Raw genomic sequence first — 27341 nt, 5'->3', positions numbered from 1 at the left:
CCTGAAATAATACTTAACTATAGGAGTTTGAACTGAAGGGTGCCTGGGTGGCTCAGTTGGTTAAGCGACTGCCTTCGGCTCAGGTCATGATCCTGGAGTCCGGGGATTGAGTCCCACATCGGGCTCCCTGCTCAGCAGGGAGTCTGCTTCGCCCTCTGACCTTCCCCTCCCTCATGTGCTCTCTCTCTCTCTCAAATAAATACATAAATAAATAAATAAAATCTTAAAAAAAAAAAAAAGAGTTTGAACTGACATCTTTCATCCTCCAGAAGATTCTGGTGACATTTCCAGAAGCCTGTGTGCTTGGCACGGAGGACAGGCTCTTTTTGTCTATAGGCCGGTGTCAGCACAGAGCAGGGCCCTAGCTGGACGTGGAAGCCAGCTTGCTTGGTTGGTGTAGTGAGGGGATGGCCCTCCAGCGTCCATGGACACTGTTTCCCGTTTCCCCTGCTTCTGTTGGAGCGTCGTCAGCGGAGGAAGGGACACCGTGCTTGGCTCACGTAGTGCCTTCCATGTTCTGCAGCACCCTTGGCAGAGGCCCATCTTACTGATGATTATTTTTGTCGTGAAGACAATGAGGTTTAATGGTCACTTGTCAGTTTATTCACTGACACTTCGCCTTCACATAGATGAAATCACTTTATCCTTCTTTCCTGGGGAATCAGGTTGAAAGCACTTGCATTTGCACATTTGGCTTCTGCGTCCACGTGAGTGGAATGTCTCAATGTCCGTTTGCTGGTGTTTTCCTTTGGTCCTGGAACTGCGAGGCTCTCCAGTGGGTGACGTTTGGAAGAATGGCCTTTTCCCTTGTGTGTCACTGTGTCCGCTCCAGGGGCAGAGTATGGGGTTTGACAAGGTGAGGTGCTCCTGGCAGAGGCACGTGGCCGTCAGAAGTCCCCATGCTGAAGGGTCTGGTTCATGGGGCAGTGGAGCCGGCAGGAGACCTCACGGCCTGGACAGCACGGCTTTGGTGGAGGAGACACTTCTCTGAGGCGGGGGGCCAGGGGCAGCCTGGGTGGCAAGCTGGTTCTCAGGGCTGGGGGCCGCCATCCTTCCTTGTCCTGCACACTCCAGGTACACCGTCTCAGAGTGGGTTTGACAAAATGTGGACTCACTGTTTGGAATTAATTTTTAGACTAATGTACTTTTGAGGGGGGGAGCAGCATCTCCTGAAATAATAGTGAGCTCCTGTCCAGTGTTTACACTGCTTTAAAAATACCATGTAAATGGGGAGCTTGCTCAGCACAGTTATGTTACGTCTTATTCTTGAGAAAGGCTACAGCGATCTTTGGCAGTTAAGCCCTTGCGCTGGCCCACGTGCCGTGTCCGTGGTGGTCGGGGAGGCAGGTGCCGCGCTGGCCCGAGCCCCTCCTGGCTCAGGTGCTGCCACCCTTCCCTGCGGGCGCACAGGGATCCTCCTGTTTAAATACCTAGGGCTGGAGATGCTGCTTGGTGTCATTCGACACCACCTTCAGTCTGATTGTACATATTCACAGTGAAATCAGCAGCGAGTAGTAAGGGAATGTGGGAAGGTTTCAACGCCGTAAGTCCTGGTTCTTCTTGGACTGCTGAGTAGCCCCATCAGCAGCCATGTGTGTCCTCTGTTACCCCCCCAACACGCATGTCCCTTACCCATCAGTTCTCAGCACAGATGGGGTCACTCCTCTGTCCTTCCTTCCTGCTTCCCCTACTTGCTTTGTGGCTTGACTAAAGCAGGTGGAGGGAAGTCTTTCCACTCTGTGTGGTGTACTGAAGACTGGGTTCACTGAGGGTTCACATCCTGAGCATTAGACCCGGTGCCTGGCATAGAGTTGCCCAGTATGTATTTGTAGATAAATCAGTAAATACCCTAGAAGTTGGAGCTGTTTTGACATTCCAGATATGACCTGGAGACAGCCCCCGCAAGTCCCCCCACATCTGCATTTAGATCACTCGTCCATTTTGTTTTTCTCTATGTAGGCTGAATGTAACAGTAGCTGACTGACGTTCAGAAACATGCGTCTACTGAGCCACGTGCTCATGGCACCATCGCTTCACTTGTAAAGCCCTGATGTTTCTCAGAAGTGATAGTTCTTCCTCGGGGCTTATTCTCAGTTGCAAAAATCAGATTGGTGATTTGTTTTCTGTCCTTAGCTAAAGCCAGGAGCCTAGCCTCAAACCCCCTAAGCAGTACTCCCAACCGCCAGTTGGCCCCCAGCGGGCAACGTGGTCCTCTTGACGGGGCTGCTGAGCCTCGCCTGATGTTCATGCAGATCTCGTGATTCAGGACGCTCAGCCGGGGAGCAGGGTGTGTGAGTCACAGATGGGCTAGCCACTTGCTCTGCTCCAGGCCTTTGGCAAAGCAGGGCAGGGCTGGCTGCCCCTTTGTGGGGACCTCTTCTTGTGCACAGAGATCGGAATGTAAACATCTCGACATTTCAAAATAAAGCTCGTGCTCTCACAATCTTGAAGCCGGGATGGCCTGGCCATGGCATGACCTAGCAGCCCACTTGACAGAAAGCTGGTGTCCCTCTCACACCCCAGCCACCCAGGGGGAGATCTCATCTCTCCGTGTTAGCGCCCCTGCTCTCCCGCGGTGACCTCTTCACACAGGGGTGCTCTCTCACACCTTCCCTGACTGCCGTGTCAGAAGAGATTGGTGGGGAAGCGGCCAAGTTTCCTAGCGGAACTGATGGTTCTCTTGGTTTGTGATCCTAAGTGGGGTTTCCTTTTGCCAGAGGTTGAGGCTCCTTTGAGTTGGTGTTTGTTTGACAACCACGGAGCCCTTTCACATGCAGACTGGGCCACTCTGACGGCTGGAGGCTGTTACATGGAGATGGAATCCGTGGTCCTCCGTGGTCGAGCAAAGCCAAGCCCCCCTATGGGCTTTGCTCGGAAGCCAGGGGCTGGCTGCGAGCGTGGTCTCTGCCTCACGGTGTCCTCCCCGTCTCCCACAGGGAGCTGGCAAGGTGCCCATGGATCTGCGACCGGCACGCCCTGGGTAGAGAGGTTTCTGCCACCCCACTGCCCACCCCCTTCTCTCTGCACGTCAGTGTTGTGCCTGTCTCACGATCGTTGCTGTGGCCCTGCCGAAGGCAGAGAGTGTGGGGATCCTTCCCCCACGTGAACACTGAGCTCTGGATGTTTGCATTTGATGCCACCCTGGAGAAAGCCAAAGTTTGGGGCATGTCGTGATTTTCAGTTTGCAGAGGCAGAGCCTGGAGTTGCTTGACAGGAGGCCCTCCTCCCAGAGTGTTCTCCTTTGGGAAATGGCCAGAGATTAGACTAGGCAGCTAGACAAAGGAGACCTGGAAGACTGTCTGGCTCTAAAAGTGGCCGGAGTGTTTGGCACCCTGTGGACCAGCGCCTGTTTCCAGACACGTTCAAGGGTGGCGGGTCCGTGCCCACAGAGCACGCAGCCCCTAGGCGACCCTGCTGCTCCTGGGTACCCTGCTCCTGCAGTCGAGGAAGGCTGAGGGGGGTTTTCATTCTGTAAGCAGTACCTTCGAGATTTTAAAAGCGCAGATGGTGCATTTCTCAGGGTTAGGGAAAGTGTGTGCGCAAGGGAGCGAAGGATTACAGGACCAGCAAAGAGATGACCGTGCTCTGAGCCGGAAGTCAGGAGGTGCTTTCACTTCCCAGCTCCTCTGAGGGGTCAGAGGAGGGAGGGGAGCAGGGTGGGGAGGGGCCCACAGAGCAGGATGGGGGGGCTCACGTCCTCATGGAAGGACTGTGCAGCGATGCGGGGGGATGGGCCCGTCAGCACACCCCTGGAGCCCTCTGTCCGTACGGGGCCGTGCCGCCGAAATCCCCCGTCTCCCTCAGGACATGCCTGGCTTCCAAGTGCTTTTCTCAGAGCCGTTCTGAGCGGGGGCTTGAGTGACAGAGTTGTGTGTGGCTTCTCGTGGTCCCAGAGGCAGATGCTCTCCATGTGGCCGTCCTACTGCTGAGGGCCTCCAGATTCAGGGTCAGGACCTGAAGGAGCCTCTCCAGTCCCTGACTCTAGCACTCCGAGATCACCCTTGTTTGCTGCCCGTCCCGATGCCGGCAAACTGGAAACAAACCCAGTTTTCATAAATTGTGAAGAGAATCTGTTGCTTGAGGCTAGTGCTCGTTTGATGTCGCCTCTTTGGACACACAGGCCCATGTGGGGGGTGTGGGCAGCATCCTCGGCTGGCCCTGCAGGGCCTTCTGTTACCAGACTTGTGAGGGCCGTGGGCAGGCCTGTCTCCCTGGCTGCAGACCGGCCAGCAGGGCAGGGCGCTCTGCCTTCCGTTTACTTTGACCTGAGTTAGCGAGGCAAGCCTCGCCCATGGAAGCCAGTCTGGAAGGCAGAAGAGTGTTTCCAGGCGCCGTGCATCTCTCTGAGATGGGTTGGGGGGAGCCAGGGCGGCCCTTGTGGGAACGATGTGCTGGTTTCTGTTCATCACATGTCCTTTGTGACTCTGGGGGTCGCCCCTGTGCTCCCGGCCATGTTTTGGGAGCTGGGGGAGCAGTTCGCCGGCGGCCTCCATGGAGCGTATTTGAGCTGCGCACCGTGCACTCGGGTTCGTGAACTTAGCTGAGACCGCCTCTTCTCTCTTGCAGAGGACTACCCCAACGGCACGTGGCTGGGCGATGAGAACAACCCCGAGATGCGGGTGCGCTGTGCCATCATCCCGTCCGACATGCTGCACATCAGTACCAACTGCCGCACTGCTGAGAAAATGGCACTGACGCTGCTGGACTACCTCTTCCATCGGGAGGTACAGGCCGTGTCCAACCTTTCGGGCCAGGGCAAGCACGGCAAGAAGCAGCTCGACCCCCTCACCATCTACGGCATCCGGTGTAAGTGTGGCCCTCCCTTTCCCGCCCCTCCCTTGGTGCCCGGTCATAGGTTGGGGTCCTACAAGGTGGCGATTCGGGGCTGAGTCTGGACCTGCGCTCGGGGCTGGAGCATCTCCCTTAGTAAGTGCCGCTGGTCCTGCTGTGGGAAAGACACGGGGGGCGCGGCCCTTTCAGACCCTGGCTTCACCGGTCCTCAGGCCTCTCTGGAGGCCAGGGAGGAGCAGAGCCAGAGCTGACCTCTGCCCTCCGCTGACTGCGGCCTTTCCTGGGCTTCCCTGTGGCACGAGCAGGGTCCCGCTGCCGCCCACCTCTTCCCTTTCAGACAGGGCTGCGTCATTATGGGCCGACCTCCCTGACCGGGGCCAGCAGGTCTCATGGGACATGGGTCCTGATGTCCCCACAGCCTTTGTGGCTTTCCTCCTCTTTGAAGAGTGCCCTACAGTCAAATCAGTCATCCCTGTATCCTGTTGGTGACATTTCAGGGGTGCAGGTGGCCCAGGACCTTCGCAGTAGCACCCGCGTGCCTCTCATCCCTGGGCTTGTCCACTCCACAGAGCCAGCCTGCCTCCAGGAGTGAAATGAAGCAGACAGACTCTTAACACAAGGGCTGGGTAGCATTGTGTGAGACCCAGGGCCTGGAGACCCCCTGTGGTTGAATATCAAGTTTAAGTCTGATCTAGCAAAAGGGGGAAAGTGAGTTACTCCGAGGTCACCATCTCAGAGCAGAGAAGGGCGCTGTCCTGTCAGGAGAGAGCCTTGTTTGTCACAGGAAACTCTCTGACATGGGTCTGTGAGAGCCTTCCGTCAGGAACAGAGAGACAGAGCGAGGCTGGGTTTTCCTGTAATTATTGTAAACTAGCAGGAATATTTTTTTATGTGGCCACTTATACTGAGGTTTGATTAAAACTGCGGGTTTCCTACTGACTGCAGAGTTCTCTGGCAGCTGCTGAGGCACGAACCCAGCGCCCTGCTCATGCTAAAGTCGCTCATCGTCCTGGTGTCCCCATTTCGTGGCCCCGGGCGTTCTGCTGCTCCTGTCTGGTCCGCCGGGGGTGTCTATCCCAGATCCTGAGGGTCCTCTCGGGTGCTCTTCTGAGGGACTGTTCACGTGAGCCGCTGACAGGAGCCCCTTGGGTGGGGACAGTGGTTCAGGGATGAACGTTGTGTTCATCGCGGGGGAGGCCACGGCAGTAGACGTGTCTGACTCTGTGGGCCACCGGGTCTCTTGTGATTGCTCAGCTCTGGAAGCAGCCAGAGACAAAACAGACAGACAGGCCTGGCTGTGTTCCAACAGAACGTGATTTTTTAAACGCAGGCAGTGGGGTGCCGCCATCTGCCAGCCCTGCTCTGGAGCGTGAGGCCGGCTGGGACGCGCCGCTCTGGCCTGTGGAGGAGGCATGTGATGTGCATGCAGCCTGAGAGCACGCGGTTGTGTGTTGACAGGACGCCCCATGTGGGAGGTGTGTGGAGATGAGTGAGAGTCTCTGCGTACGGTCAGGTGTTGGTGAATGGCCACGGCCCTGACAGCGTGGGCGTGATGGCTCTGGGGGGTGGGCGGCTCTTCCCGTGGAGAGTTGGGGGCTCCTAGAACCGGAAGCTGGAGGGTGGTTGCCTCTCATTTGGAGACGTAGCTCAGAGCATCAGTCCAAGGAGTAGGGGCTCTCTGCGCACAGGCTTGGAGAAGGTTCTGGAGAGGGGGTGGGGAAGCCAGGCAGGGAGGTGCTCTGAGCAGAAGCACACGGTGATGGGGCCGACATGCTGGAGCCCAGGGAGTCCGTGTGGTGTGGGGGAACATGCTGCATTGAGCAGACAGCCCAGTCCTGTTTCTGTGTGTGGACAGGTCGGCCCACCTGCGAGCCCTCCTCCATCAAGGAAGCATGAGGTGAGCATCTCTCCTAGTGGCTCAGCAAGGGAGCATCGGTTTCCCCAGGCTCTGCAGGTTTCAGGGCATCCCCCCTCCCCCCCCCCCCCCCACTGCCCCAGAGCAGTTGGGGTTGCCCGCTGTGCTCACTAGCCATGGCACCCTATGCACCCATGCCAACTGGGCCGAAACCCCTGGCAGGTAACGCCCTGTAGGTGCTGCAATTCCCCTAGGAGGCCTCTGGCCATGCACTCCTGTGGGATGGAAGTGCACCCATGTCTGCCCCCATGGTGACTGGTCCCCCCAAGATGCGTGCGTAGTGCCGGCTTTGAAACGGAGCTCTGGGGAGGGAAGGTCTTGGGCAGGCCGGCCTTCAGGGAGACTGAAAAAGGACGGGCGGTGTCTGAGCGGGGCTGTATTGGGAAACTAAAGTGGGGGTACAGCCCAGGTCTGCACAGTGGAGGCAGTGGGGCGCAGATAGAGTCCAGGGATTCTGGACACATGGGCAAGGCCTGGCTGAACAGAAACTCAGGAGGTCAGCATTATCACTGTGCGCTGTGGAAGACCGTCCACTTTCTGTGTAGCAGATGACCCATTTACTCACATACACGGCGGAGCTACGAGCTGAACGGCTGTATTTGCGTTGCAGCCAAGTGCCGGGGCCCTGTGAGTGTGTTGGTGGGAGACCAGGCCGCCCACGTGTTCCCGTGGGGGCCCGGGGAGGGCACAAGGGTTCTGGATGGCGGGCTGTCTGGGGGCTGGTGGAGAGCTGCTCTGGACAACTGCTTTGTGTGAGCAGCCAAACTTGGCCCTGTTTCTTTCCCACGCAGGGGAGGGCCTGTGGGTCCTTGAAGTGGCGGGGTTCCTGACCCAGAGTGCGCACATTTGCTCTCTCAGGCGCGGTTTGCAAAGAACGAAGATGTATCTTTTAGAAAGGAGATCACTGGAATTGAGATGGACTGTCCACAGGGAGCGCTCCCCGGGAAGTGGGGCCTGCCCTCCCCGAGATTCCATCCCTCCAGTCAGGCCGCGGTTGAGAGGGCAGGCGAGGAGTCGCGGCTCGCAGCCAGTGCCCTGGAACAGGCCGTCTAATGGTGGCTCTGAGCTTGCGGCCTACCTGCCCCTTTGCTGTGTGCGCCCTGTGTCCGCAGCCTCCCGGCGAGAGGAGCAAAAGACTGCTGCGTCGGGGCCCGCCGTACCGGTGAGGGCTGTGCCTGTGGGTGGCGCTCGGCGGCTTTACCGTGGACAGGCTGCTGTGCCCTCGACAGCAGGGGCCATCAGGATGTGACATTCAGAGTAGGTGGCATCCGGTGTCTCCATTTGGAAGCAGGGAGCGGCTGTCGGTGGCCCGGGCGGGAGAGCGGAGCCCCCGGTCCGGTCACACACACCCTTGCCTGCAGCTTCCCCGAAGCCCTGAGTAGCCGGGTCATGGGCTCCGGGGCTTGGTCCTGGGGTGAGGAAGCACAGGCAGGAGCAGGTTGGAGTCACAACTCAGGAGTGCAAACCATGGGACCCTGGGCCAGTGCCCTTGCCCCTCACTCCTACGCTGAGAGCGGCCTCCCAGGGCTGCTGGGTAGCACCTGGGGCCTGTGCCACCTGCACCCAGTGGGCCCCTGCTGATGTCGTCTCCCCCACTCCTGTCCCAGTCTTACTGGGGAAAAAATTAGCATTTTGAAAGGTACCATAGGCTGTGTTTCTAAGAACTGCCTTTTTCATGAGGAAGGAGGGTTTTCTGAGAGGGAGAAATGGGGTGTAAGCTATTCCCTGAGGAGCGTGTTTGCTTTTCTGGGTGTGCGCTTCTTTCCGGCTCCCAAGGAATGATAGCTTCCCCCAGATTTGGGTAACTTGACCATATAGTTTGTGTGCTTGCTGCATAGGTAGCACGTTACTGTAACTTTATAAATGGGGAACATTTTCCGGAGGGATGTCACCCAAGAATGCAAGCAGTTGATTTTCTCCCCTTGAGTTGAAAGTATGGCCTTTGTTCTTGGGTTCATGGTCGCGGGTCCCAGCAGCCTGTGCTTAGAGCTGGACAGGCTGTTAACCGATAGCAGCTGCTAGGAAGGGGATGAGAGCACGTTTGGTCGGACAGCCCCAGCCCTCGGAAGGCATCGGGGAAGCCTGCAGACGTGGAGGAGAAATCCCTGGGAGGCCCCCGAGCCCTTGGCCCAGACTCGAGTCCTGCTCTCACAGAGGGCTGCAGTCAGCCCGTTGTGTCCCATCAGCCTCCCCGGGAGAAGGCGGTGTTCCCTGAGGGCGCAGCGGTGACACAGAGGCCGGTCGGCTCTTACCGTGAGCTCAGGCCCGCGTCCTGGTGCCGCTGTGGGTTGTGGGGTGCAGGAACGTCCCGGGGCGGCTGCAACCAAGCACGGCACCCTGGGGGGCTTACTGCAGCAGGAGCTCACTTTGTCCGCCCCGGAGGCTGGAAGTCTGAAACCACGGTGTGGGCAGGGCCATGCTCCCTCCGAAGGGCCCGGGTGAATCTTTGCCCCTCCCGGCTTCTGCTGGTGCCTGGGAGTCTGTGCCAGCGCAGCTCCCGTCACTGCCTGTGATGGCACTCGCCCGTCCCCTCCCTGTGGGGAGGTTTCTCTTCTGTCCTTATAAGGACACCAGTCATGTTGGATTGAGGGCCCACTGTGCTCCTCGTATGACCTCATCTTAATCACATCTGCAAAGACCCTGTCTCCAGGGCAGGTCACATTCTGAGGTCCTGGGAAGGACATGCATTTTGGGGGACACTTCCCAGTGCCTGGGGCCTGGGTCCTTTGGGACTTGGTAATCAAATGTAGTAGTGTCTTACACACCTTCTCTGGGGGTACCCAGCACATGGGTTTGGGAACGCCGAGGTGCCAGGGTCGGTGCGGGGCTGGGAGGCAGGCTGGTCGGCACAGCTGCGAAACCGTTGGAGCCCTTGCTCACAGGTCACCCGGACACAGGGCCGCGGGGAGGCCCTCAGGCTCTTCTCCCGTCGTGCTTCTCCGCTGTCGGGGATCTTCTCCTGCTTGGGGGGGGGTCCCCTGGCTCTGAGGCCAGGACACCAGACACACACATGGAGACGCGCCGGCTGGTCCCCCTCACTCGGGAGCTGAAGATTTCTGCTGTTTTTCTGGGTCAGTCACTATCAAGACTCAATTTAGGAAATAAATTTCTGGCACTCAGTTTTCTGCTTTTCTTTGTCCTTGAACTTGAGATTATGTTAACAGTGATAGTGTTTTTCATTCCTCTTTGTATGATAAGCCCCATGCCACCCACCAAGGACGTGAGATTACCAGCTCTGTTCCTTTTTCCCCCCAGTGAGTCTCAGCCCCTCTGCAGGGCTCACTGTTGCAGAGCCGGGAGTCTGGTCTTACGGCTCGAACCACTAGTGGCAGGATGGGCGTTCCGGGAAGTGGGAAGGCGGTGAACGGTGATGGAGCTTCGGATCTTTGGGGAGTGGCCAGACAGCTTGCCCGGGACGCAGTGGGAGCACGCTCGGAGGGGCAGTCTTCTGGGGGGCGGCTGAGGGGCTTGCCTGCTGAGCACTGTCCTCCAAGATGGTGAAGGAACAAGTGGCTCGCCTTGCAGATGACCCGAACCCCATGGCTGCCTGAGGACCCCGTGTGCTGGGGCAGCGCCCTGGGAGCGGCCTTCTGGTTGCTGTGTGTCCTGCCTGGGGCCGCCGTGGCGGCAGCTTAGTGGAGAGAGGTCAGGAGAGCAGAGGCGCCGGGTCTCCTGCGCGTGCCCGGGCCGGTGGGTGCCGCGCGGGGCAGAGCAGGGAGGGAGGTGCCCTGGGGTCTGTGTGGCCACTAATCTTCTGCTTGGTTGGGTGCCGGGACGCCTGGATTTCAGGATTGTTTCTCACTCCTAACTGATAATCGGATAGGAACTGAAGCTCAGGGATTGGCATTCTTATTTCATGAGGTTTTCTTGGAAGCATCAGCTAACGTAAGAAGATGCTTCACCAGTGTGAAAAAACCTTTAAATTCAAAGGAAGTTTTCTATCCCTCATTATTAAGGTTTCTCCTCCACTGCTCATTAAGCTGAGGTTGCTCAGTGCTGTCAGAAAAGACGAGTTTTTGGGAAAGTCAGAGAAAGCAACAGTTTCAGGGGCCTGTAGGATCTCAGGCCCCTAGGCCGCCTCCTTACAAGCTCAGGAGGGCAGAGCTGAAGCCTGGGCGGCCTTCCTCCCGCACCCCCAAGCCCGCTGGGCTCCTTCCAGGGGGGTAGGCGGACGGTGGCTGTGCCGCGGACTCTTCAGGTGTCCTGGCGGCTGGCAGGCGGCATTGCTGTTGGAAGGAGTATGTAACGTGAGGTTTTGGGAGGATTAGAAATGGATAACGTATAACTGTAGGAATGTTTTTTCTTCAAAGGGTGTCAGCCACATTTGAACTGGCCAATTGATTTTTACGGAGTTGAATGTAAATATTAACGTTTTTGCTTATTTCTTAGATTTATACACCTGTGTGTGTTGTAGATACTCATTTCTGTTCCTAACAGGTTTTTAAAATTTCACACCATGTCATTAATTCCTGGGGGCCTTGGGAAGGTTTCTCCCTGAGTGTGACAGTGTGAGGGCAGGGGGACGGGGGAGAATACTCCTCCTTGCTGAAGCGCATCCCTGAAGGGCCTTCAGAGGCCCGTGGTTGCCTTTTTGCCTCGTCTTGGAGAGCACCACTGCGTGACTGCAGCCGGGAGCTGGGCTCCTGTCACCAGAGTTGGTAACTAGCCCAGAACGTTCAGAGTCAGCCCCTGCACTCAAGGCCACACGTGACACGTGGCAACCACTCAGTAAATATTGATTACTGATCTGTGGTTATTTTAGAGATGACCTGAAAATCAGAAAGCAAAGAATTGGCCACTTCATATGTGTATTTCCTTTTCTGCACGAGGATTACAAAGTGCTGCTGAAATGACCTTGGATTATTTTTCTTTCTGATTCTATAAATCCTGCTCCTCAGCCCAGTTCCTTTTGATCTGGGTTACAGAAACTTTGGTCGTTATATTTAGAGTCAGATTGGTCTTAAGCACATGCAGAGCCAAGAAGTGTCTTTCCAAGAGAAAAGCAACTTGACACTTCTATAGAATTTAGGAAAACAGGCACTCCATCTGGTGATTATCTCTGCATGGGGGTCTCGGTGTGAGGAGGTTTTAGGGATCAGGCGTCAATTAAACTCCCAGCGGATGGTGTAAATGCGGCCCTTCTAGCAGTCAAAACAGGATGTTGTTCACCTCCATTTCTTTATTATTAAAGTTCTGGACTCCACCCATTTATTTTCCCGTTGGTTAGGGAAGTTTCACGAGCCGGCTCGAGAAGAGGTCCCCACGTTGACGAGTGTTTCTTGCCATGCCAGTGCTCGTGGCTGTGACTTTCTGTTGACTTGGCCCAGAGAAGAGGTGAAGTGTCTAGTGAGGGTGTCCATCTACCAGCCACTCTTCGGTGACCTCCCTGATCCCCGATTTCCTCGTTGATGGGGAGGGGGGTCTCTGGATGCTGAGCGGCATGTCCTGAGAGGGCTCTGTCGTGAAAGTGGTGAACACACGTGGGCGTCAGTAAGGTGCTCCACGGCAAGGCCGTGTGCATCTCTGGCCAGCAGCGGAGCAGAGGAGATGCCCTCCCACGGGGTGTGCAGGGCTCTCGGGAATGAAAAATTATGTACCTTTTGGGAGTTTTCCTCCTGACTGAGTCACAGAAGCTAGCCTCAGACTCGGGCGGTGATGGCAGAATATCTTCACATGAATTGTGACCAGCATTTAGTCCTCTGGTGCTGGGGCATCTGCCGTGTGCCCGGGTGTTGGGGCTCTTGGCACACCAAACACAGTAAATATGTCGGTTCTCTGAGATGCTGGAGAGGTGGCTGGTGGTGCGGGGTGGGGCAGGGGGGGACTCGGGGTCCGACAGGCTGGTTAAGGGCAGGGTCGCTGAGGTCGTGTCTGAGCAAAGACTTGGGAGAGTGGGGGACAGCTGCAGGCACACAGGCCCAGGAGGAGGCAAGCTGGGGCTTAGAAACGGGGCTCCGATAGAGTCGTGGGCCCCAGTTCTGTTCTCCGCATTCAGGACGTAACGTGCCCCGTGTGCAGTTCGAGCGGACAGAGTTGAGTGTGGGTGTCCTGGAGGCTTGTGGGGGCCCAGCACCCTGCTTGTCGCCGTGTGGACCAGTCGGCTGCATAACAGTTAAACAAGTGGAAAGAGTTTAGAAGATCGCAGGTGTGTCTGTAGGGGAGGCTCTTAGGCCCGTCACGTTTCTGTGTTCATGTGGCTCCCACACAGCCAGGATGCGAGGGGAGGCCTGCGTCTCATGGTCCTTTAATTCGGGTGTGCTTTCAGGTCACCTCTTCTACAAGTTTGGAATCACGGAGTCTGACTGGTATCGAATCAAACAGAGCATTGACTCCAAGTGTCGGACAGCCTGGCGGCGGAAACAGCGAGGCCAGAGCCTGGCCGTCAAGAGCTTCTCGAGAAGGACACCATCGTCATCTTCGTATGGCGCTTCAGGTATGCTTTGTCGCGCGGCCCAGAGCTCCCAGCGGGGGCCTCGGGGGGGGAGTTGTCCAGAGTGAGCCAGCCGGTGAGAGCGCCGTGACTAGGAGCCCCGTTCTGTGTGCCCCCTGTGCGGTGAGTCACTCGGGACCGCCGCTGGGGGCCCTCCTCTGCCCCCCTGGGAGTGTTCTAGATGGAGGGCTCGGAGAGCGGGGCCTCTGTGTCGTCCTGATGCTGCTTGCATTCCAGAGCAGGTGGAGGGGTTCAGTCAGGACGGTGGCGGCTGCGGCGGTGAGCAGCTGTGCTGTGTCCTCGAGCCGAGTTCGCTGAGCCGAGTGCTGGGGTTTGTGCGGGGACGGCAGACGGAGGGGGGGCCCGTGCGGACTTGCGGTGCTCATTACTACTGTTGCGGGTGTAGCGCCTTAGTTACGCTTACCCGCAAGAGAAGGGGGACCTTCTAGACTCGCCTTTGAAGCATTGTTGGAGGACCGGTTTTTCCCGAGGAAAATGTTCGCTGGAATGACAGTGTGATTTTAGTATTGCTTTCCACCCAGCACATCTGAAAATATCTTAACAAAAACGTTAAAAACAAAGTCTCCACAGTGGCGCCCTTGGCGACGGCTGCTAGAACCCGAGGCCCTGACTGCGGCTGGGGTCCAGGTCCCAGGGCTGCCCGGAACACCTGTTCTGAAGCACAGTGATGACTGGGTCGCTGGAAATCCTTGTAGGGTTTTGTCTTTGTGAGGCGACCTCAGGAAGCGGCTTTCCTCCGGTCATTTTTGGGAGTAATTTGCCAGTAGTTCCTGAAGATGGGAGGTGGCCACACACGTGCCCCAAAGCCATGCTTCTGTGAGCTGCTGCCCTGAAGAATCTCCTAGTGAGGAATCTAGGCCTTTCTGTTAGGATGAGCCGTTCTGTCTTGGGAACTTAGGGAGGCAGCCGCTGGGGGACGCGCAGAAGCGGCCACTGCTTGAAGAAAGTAGGCTGCCTCTGCAGGTCCTGAGAGGGCGGGCATTGGCACCATGGGCTTATGGAGGTGGCTTCAGGCAGGACGGGCTTTATCATCCTCACCCTGGGGTCCAGGTGGCCGAGCACAGAGCTGGACCCACAGTTGGCCCTCCCTGCGTGTCCTGAATGCATGAGGGGGAATGGCAGAATGGAGCTTTCTCCATGGACACAGCACGTGTCCGTCTCTGGAGCTGCTCACGAGGCCTCGTGGCCCTGGGGAATTGTGTTTAGTTCCGATTCTGATTTAGTACGTCCAGACCTGCAAGTCCATGTTTCCAAGTAGCAAGTGATGCCCTCAAACTGGACCACACTGGGCTGTAGGAGCGGTCGCGTCTGGTCGGTGGTTGGGTTGTGGGGCCGGCCAACCCTGACCCTGCTTCCCACTCCGATTGGAGACCCAGGTGGTCTTTACCACCCACTCAGGTTTGAGTTCTGTTGTGTGGTTGGTGATTTTATGACGTTTTATGCTTACTTATTAGGAATTGTTCATTTCTCTTCCAGGGTTATTAGTGTTTCTTTCAACTGAAGGACAGTATTTCTGTTTAATGAGAGTTGAGTTTCTTTAGTTGTTTCTTTACACATATGTCAGTATTTCTTCTAAGATGCTCTGGGTTTGAGTAACTCTCTGGTGCAGTTGGCCTCTTGGGGATGGTGAGTAGCCTCCATGTGAGCGCCTGTTCAGTGCCCATGTGTCCTGGGCAGGCTTGGCACATGGGGACGTGAGCCCAGGGTCCCAGGACGTGCTGTTTGGAATAGACCGTGTCTGCTGACGCACAACAGGACGCGGCGGCACATCTCGTGGGCCCGCCCGAGTCCCGGCTCCTTCCTCAGGAGCACGCCACAACTGTGCCCAGGTGGCAGGGCTGTCCTTGTCCCACAGAACCTTGCCGCCTCCGCCGAGGTCTCTGTGCCCCAGCGTGTGTCTAGGGAGGCCTGAGACTGCATTTCTGCGCTGCTACCCCCAGTCTCACCCCTGCTCCCCAGTCTCAACAAGGGCCGCTTCCTGCGCAGCCCGCTCTCGGCGACAGGCTTCCTGCTGAGCACTGGAATCGAACTTCTGAGACAAACACAAAACGTATTTTCTTCTTTTATCAAACTTTTAAAAAAATACATGGCTTTTTTTTTAATGATTTATTTACTTATTTGAGTGTGAGAGCAGGGGTGAGGGGGAGAGGAGATGGAGAGAGAGAAACTTAAGCACACTCCATGCTGAGTGCAGAGCCTGGTGTGCAGCTTGGTCCCTTGACCCTGAAATCAGGACCCTGAGGTCACGACCTGAGCCAAAACCAAGAGTTGGACACTTAAGTGACTGAGCCACCCCAGGTGCCCCTAAAAAGTCCACGGCTTTGTAAATTTCTGTTGCTGTCATTGTTTCTGATTTTCTTGTGCTGCATACTTGACTAAAATCAGATAAAGCAAAGGAGGTGGTTAGCTAGGGGGCCTCTGGTTCCTGTCCTTGCCCTGTACGCGTACTCCCAGCCTCCCAAGGCAAATCTGAGATGGTGACAGAAACAATCCAGTACAACTCCTGGGTTCCCGGCTTAATTTGGAATGGGTAGTGATTCCAGCTGGGTCTACCTTGTTTACTTTTGAATTAGCAAACAAACAAACAAACAAAACTTGCAAATACATGCTATTAAGGAAATTCTGAGCCCAGGCTCCTCTGTTTAAAGGTGAATTAGTGCTGTCACTGTGAGCAAAGACCGGATGTTCACAAAATCAGTTTATTAAAACATGGGTATTACGCTCCGCTTTGGCCACAGCGTGTGAACTTTTGCATGTGCTTGGGTGAAAGATGGCTGCATGTCCTCGGTGATGCTGCGCACGCCCTGCAGTCCTCATCAGTGAGTTGAGGGCCTCACGCAGGTGTCTGTGCCCAGTCATTTGGACTTCAGAGAACCAGCCCCTCTGTGTGTGCAGCCACCCCTCCTCTGGATGCGGAGACGAGGGGGGCCCTCAGAGCGGCCCACCTTTCTGATGCGCGCTCTGGCAGCGGGTGCTGTGGTCTGGAACCTTTGCCAGTCTCAGCACTGTTGGCTCCCAAGCGTTCTTGATCATAAACCAGGAACCAGCATGGTGTTTCGCACCGGACTTTGATATCAGCACATATTACGAGACATGGATTTAAACTGGTCTTTACACTGAGTGGCTATAGGGAGCTACTGATTCATTGGTAGATTCAGTAATTTGAATCTCATACCCACATGTCCTGTCTTCTGCAGTTTCTTTAGAACCTTGGGGACTGCGATTCTTCTTGTATTTTTGAACCATTTGAGAATGGCAAGATCAGTTGATTTTTATTAGCACTAGAGCAGAAATGATTTGGGAATCTATTTGGTTATGTAATTGTTACTGACTAGCAGAGTGGACTTTAAATGTTTTGGTTGCATACCCTCTTTAAGAGATTAGAAAATTTGTATTCTTCCATGCATATTTTTAAGTTGACATTTTAAAATGTTGACAGCTAAGATTTTTCATTCAACTTTGAAATCATTGAAAAAGATGTAACTTCTGACATAATGCAAGTGTTAACATTTTCACATACCATGTTACTTTTTCAGACCTATTCAGTGGAATGTATATTTCATGTCAATTTAATGCCTACCATTAAGCTGTTAAAAAATACACAAAACGCTTTTGGGTAAGCGGACGTTTTACATCTTTCTTTCTTCTCCTTCCATCCACTTCTCACTGCATCTTATCTACTGTGATGTGTGTTTACATTTTCTTACTATCATTCCGCCGTAATTGCAGAAAATTGTACACACAAAATCAGAATGTTTTTTGGAGGCCTTAATGTTTTACGTGTTTAAGAAAATTCTATTAAGATATCCTTAGAACTGAAATTAATACACAACACGTCAACACGGTGTCTATTTTGAATTAAACAAAGGAGGTAAAGTTTTATTGGAAATGTATCTTTAAAGAAGTGGATGGGGATTTTCTTTCTCCCTAGTGAGTTTAATTGTCCATGAACAAATATTACTTACTACTGGTGTAAAGCAGACTATTATCAGCTTTATTCCTATTTTCATTTTTGCTGATAAGTCCAGAGCCACTTTATTTAACAAATGGATGAGAATGCTTTGTATCTGAATAGTCAGTCCTTCAGGTCTTTCTGTCCACAGGTCAGAAATCTCCATTCCCTAGCACTTAGAACTAATGATGCATACAGAATGCGTGGCTCCTCCGTCCGGACTTGTCAACTAGAGTCTAGGAAGGAGCGGTTTCCTTCCCTCTCTGGGGATGTGGGGCTGGGGAGGGAGGGAACCCAGAGGCGGGCACGTGGCTAGTCTGGTCTGTCTCCAGCTGGTTGCTAAGGCCTTCTGTGCTTCCCCGCAGAGACCGTGATGAGCACACCACCCCCCGCCAGTGAGATGCCACAGCCCCCGCCACAGGCCCTGCACTACGCCCTGGCCAACGCCCAGCAGGTCCAGATCCACCAGATCGGAGAGGACGGACAGGTCCAAGTAGTATGTACCCTTCTCGTTAGTCTGCCTCCGTGAAGGCGGGGGGACGGCCGGGGGGGGCGGCTGGGGCAGGGGCATGGCCAGTGGGGAGGGTCCCGCCCAGCGTCCCCTGCATTTCCCGGTCATGCTGTGGTTGCTTGGGGTCGGTGTGCCATTTTCAAGTGGAAGTAGTCGGGTGCCAGCTTGCATTTCACAAACGCGGGCAGTTCCCACAGGGCTGTGCCCGTGTCAGCAGCCCCTCGTGGCTCCCCTGTCCGTGCTGCCCTGGGGGCCACTGTCTGTCCGGAGGGTCAGGCCGTTCCGCTGTCCCTGCTTCTGCCTGTCCTCCTTCCTCCTGGGAGGCACTGTAGGTGCCCCGCAGATAATTTCTCAGTCCAGAAGCATGGGCACCCTCCCACCGAGGGAAGAAAAAGTAGTTTCCTTCTGGGGTCACCAGAGAGCGAGCAGCCTTGGATAATGTGTAGCACCTCCTTTGGGTGATGCAGTGTGCACTAAGCTCATTTAGGCTGTTAGCTCAGCAGTCCGCCTTGCATGGCCTGGCCCAGGTGGAAATTCCTCCAGACCCTTCCTGCGCCCTCCGGCCGAGGAGAGCGGGAGGGCAGGAGTGCCGCCAGGGAGCTGCACGTGTTCAGCATGGCCCTGGGCTCCTGTGGACATTCTCGTCCTACCCAGCCGCATTCTCCTGCCAGTCTTGGGGCCCCGGTCTGACGTTGCACTTGGTGTGCTGCCTGGGAAAGGGCCAGCTTCCAGACGGTTGCTGATGAGTGCTTTTTTTTTTTTTTTTAAAGATTTTATTTATTTAATTGACAGAGAGAGAGAGAGAGAGAGAGACAGCGAGAGAGGGAACACAAGCAGGGGGAGTGGGAGAGGGAGAAGCAGGCTTCCTGCTGAGCAGGGAGCCCGATGTGGGACTCGATCCCAGGACCCTGGGATCATGACCTGAGCCGAAGGCAGTCGCTTAACTAACTGAGCCACCCAGGCGCCCCTGATGAGTGCTTTTTGAGGGCTTTTCTTATCTTCCAGAGGGGGGAAAGCTCTTATGAATGGTGAGTTCTCTGTGTAACTGACAGTCACAAAGGCGGTTACTCTTGTCTTAGTGGTAAGAAAGGCTTTGAAGGAATTCTGGGGCAGGTCACTGTGACACAGTCTGCGCAGAGTAAAACAAAAGTCGCAGCAAGTTTTGCCCGGTGTTGAGCCATGTTCACATTTATAGGACTGGTCTGCCTGCCTCCACAGCCCCAGGTGCATTTTAGCGGGGTTCTTGATTGGTGTTGAGCCACCTATGTAATCGTTTTGTGTTTCTCTGATTTAAAACACTTTGCCTGACTCACATTCAGTGTAGACACCCACGTGCAGCCCCTCCCACCAATCACGCACTGCTGCGTGGCCTTCCAGCACCCCCAGACCGCAAGGAGAATGCCTGCTGCTTCCTGGAGGTTTCTGGTCCCTCCAAGTTGATAGTATGGTGAAAAAAAAAGTTCTCCCAATTTTCTGGGAAATTTCTGTTTCCCACATTATAAAATTTGCCTGTTTAATAACATTTGAAGATTTAACGGACTTTTTCCTAGGCCCCATTGCCTCTTTAGGAACTGTTGCAAAGTGTTCTGTATGTGTTACAAACCAAAAGTTTGATTTCAAGAGGCTATTTAATAAGCTTACAGCATCCACATGTTCTCTTGTATTATTTAGGATTTAGTTGTCTGGAATTGTCAGCGGGTAATCAAGAACAATTTCAGAAAGCGTTTCTTGTTTCCTGTGGCTTTGATTTTCTTCTGATGCTTCTTGGTGTCTTCTCTTGCTGCGGATCCCACAGGGCCACCTCCATATTGCGCAGGTGCCGCAGGGGGAGCAGGTGCAGATCACTCAGGACAGCGAGGTGAGTCACTCTGTGTCCCTGGGCTCCCTGCACTCTGCTCGTGGTCAGACGTGGTGGATGGCTGGGGGTCCCCACATGACACGGGCGTCCAGCCGTGACCACCCGACTCCTGTTTCCTCAGGAGGTCACTATGTTGTGGGGAGGGACCGTGGGAGAGGCTGCGGGACGTGCTGTTAGGGTGGAGGTGCCTGCAGCTGGCGGCCACAGGCTGTGCACGTCCAGCCCTCGTGAGCAGGCCGCGGCCAGAGGGAAGAGGTGCAGAGGTTCTGAGGGGCCGGTGAGGATATGCTGCTGAATGAGCGCCGGCCGGTCCCGTGAGGGGAGCGACTCACACGTGAGAGCAGCTCGCGGGCGGGCAGGCGGAGGAAGCTTGTGGGGCGGCAGCAGCACTGGGTGAGGAAGGAGGCCTGGCAGTGCGGTTGGAGGAGGTCGTGGGCGCGTGTTCCCCTGAGGGGTGCGGAGGCTCCCTCTTAGGGGTGCAGAGAAGGGCGAGGCCCAGCCAGTGGCCCCCGATGTCCATCAGGATCCTTCACGGCGCAGGGCACATAATTTGCCGGTAACCTCCTGAAGGAAGTTCAGTATAGATTTGCTTTCGCGAAAAAAATCACTTGAATATTTCTTGGATTTCATGACTTTGCCTCGTTTTTCAGATTTCATAAGCGTGTGTCCCTCTTGTCTATGTAATCCAGCATGTTTCCATTAGGAATTGAATGCCATGAATTAGAAGAAATTGCTGATGCCACTAATGATTCCTTTGTAATACGTTACAGTATGGGATTGGTCTTCTTAACACAGTAAAACTCTACCTTGTTCATTTAAAAATTAAATATTTTGTCAAAACGAAGGTATCTGCAAAGACAGTTTTAGCAGAGCCTACTAGACTCTAAAACAGTTGTTTTTTCCTAAACAAATGAAAATGCATTTCCAGCTGGCGAGACCCCGATGGGCCTGTGATCTGGTTGATTGTGTTGTGTCCTCTCTGCTTCATGGCTGGGATGCTGCACACTGAGTGTGTAAGGTGTCCCCGTCAGGGCGCGGGGTGATGAGCACACGCGACCTCTGTGGGTGACTTTTGGTTTTTTTTTTAATTTTTTTATTGTTATGTTAATCACCATATATTACATCATTAGTTTTTGGTGCAGTGTTCCATGATTCATTGTTTGTTCATAACACCCAGTGCTCCATGCAGAACGTGCCCTCCTCAATGCCCATCACCAGGCTAACCCATCCCCCTACCCCCCTCCCCTCTAGAACCCTCAGTTTGTTTTTCAGAGTCCATCATCTCTCATGGTTCGTCTCCCCCTCTGACATACTCCCCTTTTCTTCCTCTCCTGTTATCTTCTTCTTTTTCTTTTTTCTTAAAATATGTTGCATTATTTGTTTCAGAAGTACAGATCTGTGATTCAACAGTCTTGCACAATTCACAGCGCTCACCATAGCACATACCCTACCCAATGTCTATCACCCAGCCACCCCATCCCTCCCACCCCCGACCACTCCAGCAACCCTCAGTTTGTTCCTGAGATTAAGAATTCCTCATATCAGTGAGGTCATGTGATACATGTCTTTCTCTGATTGACTTATTTCACTCAGCATAACACCCTCCAGTTCCATCCACGTCGTTGCAAATGGCAAGATCTCATTCCTTTTGATGGCTGCATAATATTCCATTGTGTACATACACCACATCTTCTTTATCCATTCGTCTGTCGATGGACATCTTGGCTCTTTCCACAGTTTGGCTATGGTGGACATTGCTGCTATAAACATTGGGGTACACGTACCCCTTCGGGTCCCTACATTTGTATCTTTGTGGTAAATACCCAGTAGTGCAATTGCTGGATCGAACGGTAGCTCTAATTTCAACTGTTTGAGGAACCTCCATACTGTTTTCCAGAGGGGTTGCACCAGCTTGCATTCCCACCAACAGTGTAGGAGGGTTCCCCTTTCTCCACATCCCCGCCAACATCTGTCGTTCCCTGACTTGTTAATTTTAGCCATTCTGACGGGTGTGAGGTGGTATCTCATTGAGGTTTTGATTTGGATTTCCCTGATGCCAAGCGATGTTGAGCACTTTTTCATGTGCCTGTTGGCCATTTGGATGTCTTCTTTGGAGAAATGTCTGTTCATGTCTTCTGCCCATTTTTTGATTGGATTATTTGTTCTTTGGGTGTTGAGTTTGATAAGTTCTTTATAGATTTTGGATACTAGCCCTTTATCTGATATGTCATTTGCAAATATTTTCTCCCATTCTGTCGGTTGTCTTTTGGTTTTGTGGACTGTTTCTTTTGCTGTGCAGAAGCTTTTTATCTTGATGAAATCCCAATAGTTCATTTTTGACTTTTGGTTTTTCTCATCAGTCTAAAGTTGTTTAAAAATTAAAGTTGGGGGGAAAATGACATTTTCATTTGGGATCAGGGTTGGGGGGGTGGGTACAATGTTTTCTTCGGTTTGTTTTTATAAGAAAAGATACTATCTGTAAACTCAGGTTTTATTTTGTTTTGGGTGTTTTATTGCTACAAGGGCTTGAATTTTTGTAGAACTGATACGAATGGCTTTGCTGGTTGTTCGCAGATGGCACGGGCTGCTCCGGCCTCTGTCTCATTGTGTCTGGAAGTTGTCCTGGTCCCTGACCTCTCCTTTTTTCACCCATTTTGCAGGGCAATCTGCAGATCCACCACGTGGGCCAGGACGGGCAGGTAAGTGCTCGCGTGCTCTCACTTAATGCTTGCTTGCTCTGTGATCAGCAGTCCTCGCATTGCCCCGGGGAGGGGCAGGGAGCAGGAGGGTGGTGCGGCCTCAGCCTCGGGGACATGCCAGTGTCGCCCCCGCTGGCCACCGAGGTCCTGAAGGATGTGGACACGTGCGCGGTGGGGCTCCGGGCTACGTTTGTTTCTTTGTGGGGTGTTACGTTGCTTTTTGCCTTGTAGATGAAACTCCACTATCTCTTTAGCATTGTTGTCTGTGAATTTACATGAGTGCTGTGGATGACGTCATGTTTGTGCAGTAGCTACGTATTAGGAGAAGGTGGGGTTTTTTTTTTGTGGAGGTTACTGCAAAATGCCAGTCACCAGCCTTTTTAAAAACGTCTGACAAAAAGCTTAGCTGAAACAGTCACTAAACACACTCGGTGTGAATTGTCTTTTCAAGGCTGGGTGCTCCAGCTGCGAGGGGTTCTAGGGAGCGGTCTGCTTCCTAAGAGCCAGTGAAATTGCTGGTGACTTTGAGGATTGACGTTTCCAGGCCCTTTCGAAGAGTTTATGTCAAAGAGATGTTTATAATCTTTGAAAAAATTAAATTATGAGAGTCTGGAGACTCCTCCTTTCTTATACAACATGACCTCTTGCCACAAACATACAGCTCATTTACTGTCAAGACAATAATACTTGTTATTCTGGAGGCCAGCCATCTCCCCGCTTTGAAACGGCCGTGTGCGTCCCTGTCGCCATTGGTGGGGGGCCTGGTGTCTGCCGTGTGTGGGGCATGGAGACTGTGTGTCCCTGGACTCAGAAACGAGAGGACAGTGGCACTCCGTGGGTTTTATCTGGAGCCCTCCGAACGCCATGGGAGAAGTGCAGCAGACCTCAGATTTAAATCGCTTGTTTAGATTGGAGTTTCTCCGTTTTCAATTTCATCTTGAAACATACGCATGAGGTTTTAATCAGAGCCCTGAAGCACCAAAGAGCCAAAGCCACGCCGAGTTAACCAGCAGTGCTCAGTCGTGTCCTCCGGGCTCTGTCTTGGAGAGAAGGTCGTGGGTCCAGGCCCGTGGAGGTCGGTTCTCAGCAGGTCTTGGTTGCGTGTTTCTCTTGGTCGGGCACGAGCTGTCCCATCTAGGGTAGGAGAAGGCGGGTCACCATCTGTAGTTGATCTCTGGTTTTGACCACTTAGTGGTTTGTGTTTATCCTCGTTAAAATGTCGCTGAACTTTCTAATTCATGAGAAAAGAAAGTATGTTATGTTGGATATTCTTGTTTCTGTCTCTATTCCTGACAGAATTCCACTTGGGATTTTTGAAAGGTAGAACAACCAGGTGTTTATGTTTTGTTAGTACTGTGTGTGGCTAGAGACAGCGTGCCCCAAATCAGCCACAAAAGCAGAGAGCCCAGCACCCGTGGCCGAGACGGCAGGCACAGCTTTCAACCCTGGAGGGGCTCCTGGAGTGTCAGTCAGGGAATGATGCGAACCGGAGCGTTGTGCGCACACCTGGCGGGTGCTGCGTCCCTCACGTTGGCTGCAGGCCAGGGCCTGTGCTGCGTGAGCCCTTGCGCTCGGCCCGATGCTCGGTGCAGCCGGCGCCCGTGTCTGTCGTGGCCTCCGTCCCGATTGCTGTCTCTGCTGCGGTTTCTTCATCATCCGTTTCGTTAGCCTGTGAGCTCTCGTGCTGCCTTCCTAGCTCTGCCCGACGCTTACTGTCTGTCCTGTGTGTGGGACCGAGAGCTCGACGACAGGCAGGGCGATGCTGATGGCGGCTGGAGGGATTTCCGTATCTGCCACCTTTTGCTTTCCTAAAGGAAGCCCGCTTTCTGACTTAAATAAACTGTACGTGTTTACGGAAAGCTGCCTTTTTCTGGTCAAACTGTTTAGCTAATCCTTTCTTGTTTTCCCTGTGTGGAAATTCCTTGTTGTTCTATCACTTGGCTGACTCTTGTTCCTATTAAGTTACTCTGCTTGTGACAGCTTCATTTTTTAAGGTAACCGAAAATTTGCAAAACAGAATGATGTTTTGCAAGACACAGAACACGCCGCTCGACGCGATGTCACCGGTGGGCTGCGTGAGAAGCGCAGCTGTGCTGGAGGCAGGGGTGCTGTGGTTCCTTCCCCTGCCCTCACATATCCCCCCGCCCCCGGCTCCCTCGGTTCACCCCAGCCTCGCACACCCGCAGGAGGACGGTGCTAGGCACTGTGGCCTCACTCACACGGGGCCCCACAGTCTTACAGCCGCTCTCCAGCTTCTGCGCGGTGGGTCCTGGTGTCAGTATGGTGTTTGATTTCCTGAAGACAACCCCGCGAGGCTTGTTCTGGTTTTAGGGAGCAAAGGTACTGAATGGGGAGGACACTAGCCTCCTGAGTTTCAGAAGCCCATGAAGAAACTCATGTGCTGCTCTTCTTTTGGGGTTTACAGACCCACTGATTAGCGTCATACTAAATCCTTCCCTGACAGGCTTAACCGTCGCTGAGAATGATGATGCAGCAGCACTCCAGACCCATGCGGAACAGCCAGTCACGCAGGGCCGGTGACCACACACAGCCCTCTGACCCTGGGACCCACCACGGCCCTTCCCGCTTCTCCTGGCTCTGGTCCTGTGTGTCGCGGGTTTTCTCATGTTCTGCTGTTCTCGCTCGTGGGGATGACTTTCTCCATCAGCGCCTGGTGTCTGTGAAAGCACCGTATCTTCATGGCGGGGCGGGAGAGGGGCAGGAACCGCGTGCTTGTTCACCGCTGCTGCGTACTTGGTTTTCGGGAGAGGGAGAGCCACTGTCTTGACGTGCTGTTGAGTTCCGTCCCACCATGGACGCGCTTCTGCACTGTGGCTCCCCCGCGTGCTTCCCCTCTTTGGGCCGTGGCCTCTGCCGGTGGCTGGTCTGTTGTGGGGGCACGTGAGCATGGGCCTGGTGCGGAAGACATGCAGCAGTGTCCATTGCTCCCCCGGTGTGGGAAGGAAGGATCAGGAGTGGGAGCCAGCGGACAGCTCGGCAGAGGGCCTGGGGTTTAGTTGGAAGCCTCCTTTCAAGGGATGGTCCTGGTGGCACATTCACACATTTCCTCTTCTCTTCCTTCTGTTTCTGGCCACATGCATCTTCTTGCAGTGACCCCCTTCCTCGTCCTTCCTGATCTGTTTTGGGGGGAAGCTAGATGGTCAGATTTGTTAGGGTTGAAGTTCAAATGCAGTCATTAATTGTGGTCCTGGGCTCGGGTGAGGGCACCCCCTGGGAGTGAAATGCATATGGGCCTGCGTGTCTGCGGCCCTGTTCCCGATGGTTCTTGCTCAGAGTCACTTTACTAGGCCCGGTCATGCCGTGCTGATTTTTTTGTCTGCAGTCTGAGCGCAGGTGCTAGGGACACAGGTGATTTCTTCCACTGCCTCGCGCTGCGTGTTCTTTCTTACCCAGTGAGTATTTCAGGATTGATTGCTTACTGTCGTGTGAATGCAGAGCTAACAAGCACATAAAGAACATGGGAACTCGGAATGTGTAGTGGTGTTATTGCCTACATGGTGACTTAAGGAATCTGTTTGGGCAGATGGGCTTTGTATAGTAAATTGGATTAGGAACAGAGAAATCTGGAGTTCTCAGGAGAAGACTGAAGCTAATCCTGCGTGGTAGTGATGCACAGAACACAAGTTGGATGCATAGACACATTGTGTATTAAAGGTGCTAGGCCTGTGAAGTGATTGTTTAAGGGAGTTCAGCTGTCTGAGTTAGTGGTTGGTATAATAGAATTTTTTTCTTCTTTTTTTTTTTTTTTTTAGAGCGAGAGCGCAGGGGGCAGGGGTGAGAGGAGAGAAAGAATCTCAAGCAGGCTCCACAGCCAGTACAGAGCCTGATATGGGGCTCGATCTCAGGACCCTGAGATCATGACCTAAGCTGAAATCAAGAGTCAGATGCTTCACTGACGGAGCCCGCCATGTGCCCCAGTATAATAGAATTTTTAATTCAGTATGGATTTCGGAAGATTCTGAAAAATGAAAACAAAAAGTTCTCAAATGTTAAGAGCCATAGGGATTGCAAATTGCAGTGAGGTGGGTTAAATGATTTTGAGATGGATTTTAAATGAGAAATGATGAGGTCATGGGAACTTTTACATGCAGTAATATGGCACTTATGCAGGCCAGGGGGCTACCTTGGGGATGGTGGGCAGACTGGGGAGCCACCGCAGGGAGCCCCCTAGCTGCAGTCGCTCTGCTTACCAACTGGGCTTCAGCTCCAAGTCATGCTTGCTTCTCCGGTTGTCCTCGCTCACTGTGGCTGGTGGACGGTGGGCCACCCTGGCCCCTGGACGGGCCCCCACTAAAGGTCTGGTTACGCTGCCTAGCAGATGCCAGGCTGCCCTTCAGATGATGGGTTTGTGCTGTGTGGCTGGACTGCCTCAGGGTCCAGTGTGTGAAAATAGGTGTGCGTTAGGACTCTCACACCCTCTCTCGCTCAGGTGCGTGCACACACACATGGTCGGAGCAGGTTCACAAAAGGATAGTTAACCTCACTGCTGGCTAGTTTTCTAATGCTTTTTACTCTGTTCTGTTTTTCTTCTTCTTCTTTTTTAATCTCTTTTGGGTACTACTTGTGACACATTAAATCGATTTCATGGCCCACAGTTTGAAAAGTAGTAGAATAGGTGACCAGTGGTGTCTCTTTCTCTTCTTAGGAGCCTGTAGCTCTAAGATGTTATATTAGGTAGTTTTAGAGCATTTACAACTACGTGGAGTTTACACTGTGAACATTAATACATTTTTCCTTTCATATTTTGGTAAATCAAAAGATAATCAGATAAATCAGTAGCATAGAACGCTTCTTTTAGAAAACGTCACAGTCAAGCTTAAGAAGGTGATTATGAACACCTTAATACAAAACTCTTTCTCAGCATGCTTCTGAAGGCATATAACACAGATCAGGGAAATGGGGTCCTTGTGTTACTTGAGCATTAGAATGAATGTTCCCCGAGAACTCCGGAGTCAGGCTCTGCGGTAATAACCTTGTCAACCCCGTTTCTGGTATGTCTCATCGTCTTGCTGCTCACGTGGCAGGTGCCGTGGCCTAAAGGCCACTTGGTGCTCCCAGGGAGGGGAGGAACTTGGCGTTGTCTACCAGGTTTCTGGACCGCTGAGTTCATGTGTGCCTGTACGTCCCGCCGTGGGACGTGCGG

General features: G+C 53.7%; 1 protein-coding gene across 7 annotated transcripts in view; it reads left to right on the top strand.

The window, feature by feature from the left end:
• LOC113936394 (BTG3 associated nuclear protein) overlaps positions 1-27341 on the top strand; it is a 129995-nt gene that overhangs the window by 60461 nt on the left and 42193 nt on the right. For 4 of the 7 annotated variants that reach the window (XM_027619504.2, XM_027619506.2, XM_027619501.2 and 1 more), the window contains 5 exons: positions 4567-4806; positions 12972-13139; positions 17475-17605; positions 19407-19478; positions 22139-22177. In XM_027619504.2, the coding sequence (XP_027475305.2) occupies positions 4567-4806; positions 12972-13139; positions 17475-17605; positions 19407-19478; positions 22139-22177 (650 nt within the window). Of the gene's footprint in view, positions 1-4566; positions 4807-12971; positions 13140-17474; positions 17606-19291; positions 19387-19406; positions 19479-22138; positions 22178-27341 lie in introns of those variants that run through there. The other 3 variants (XM_027619507.2, XM_027619502.2, XM_027619509.2) reach the window with 2 other exon arrangements.

This window comes from Zalophus californianus, chromosome 17, assembly GCF_009762305.2.
Source record: "Zalophus californianus isolate mZalCal1 chromosome 17, mZalCal1.pri.v2, whole genome shotgun sequence".
Classification (NCBI taxonomy): domain Eukaryota; kingdom Metazoa; phylum Chordata; class Mammalia; order Carnivora; family Otariidae; genus Zalophus; species Zalophus californianus.
Note: the sequence above shows the minus strand (reverse complement) of the source record. Positions and strands in the feature narration are given on the sequence as shown.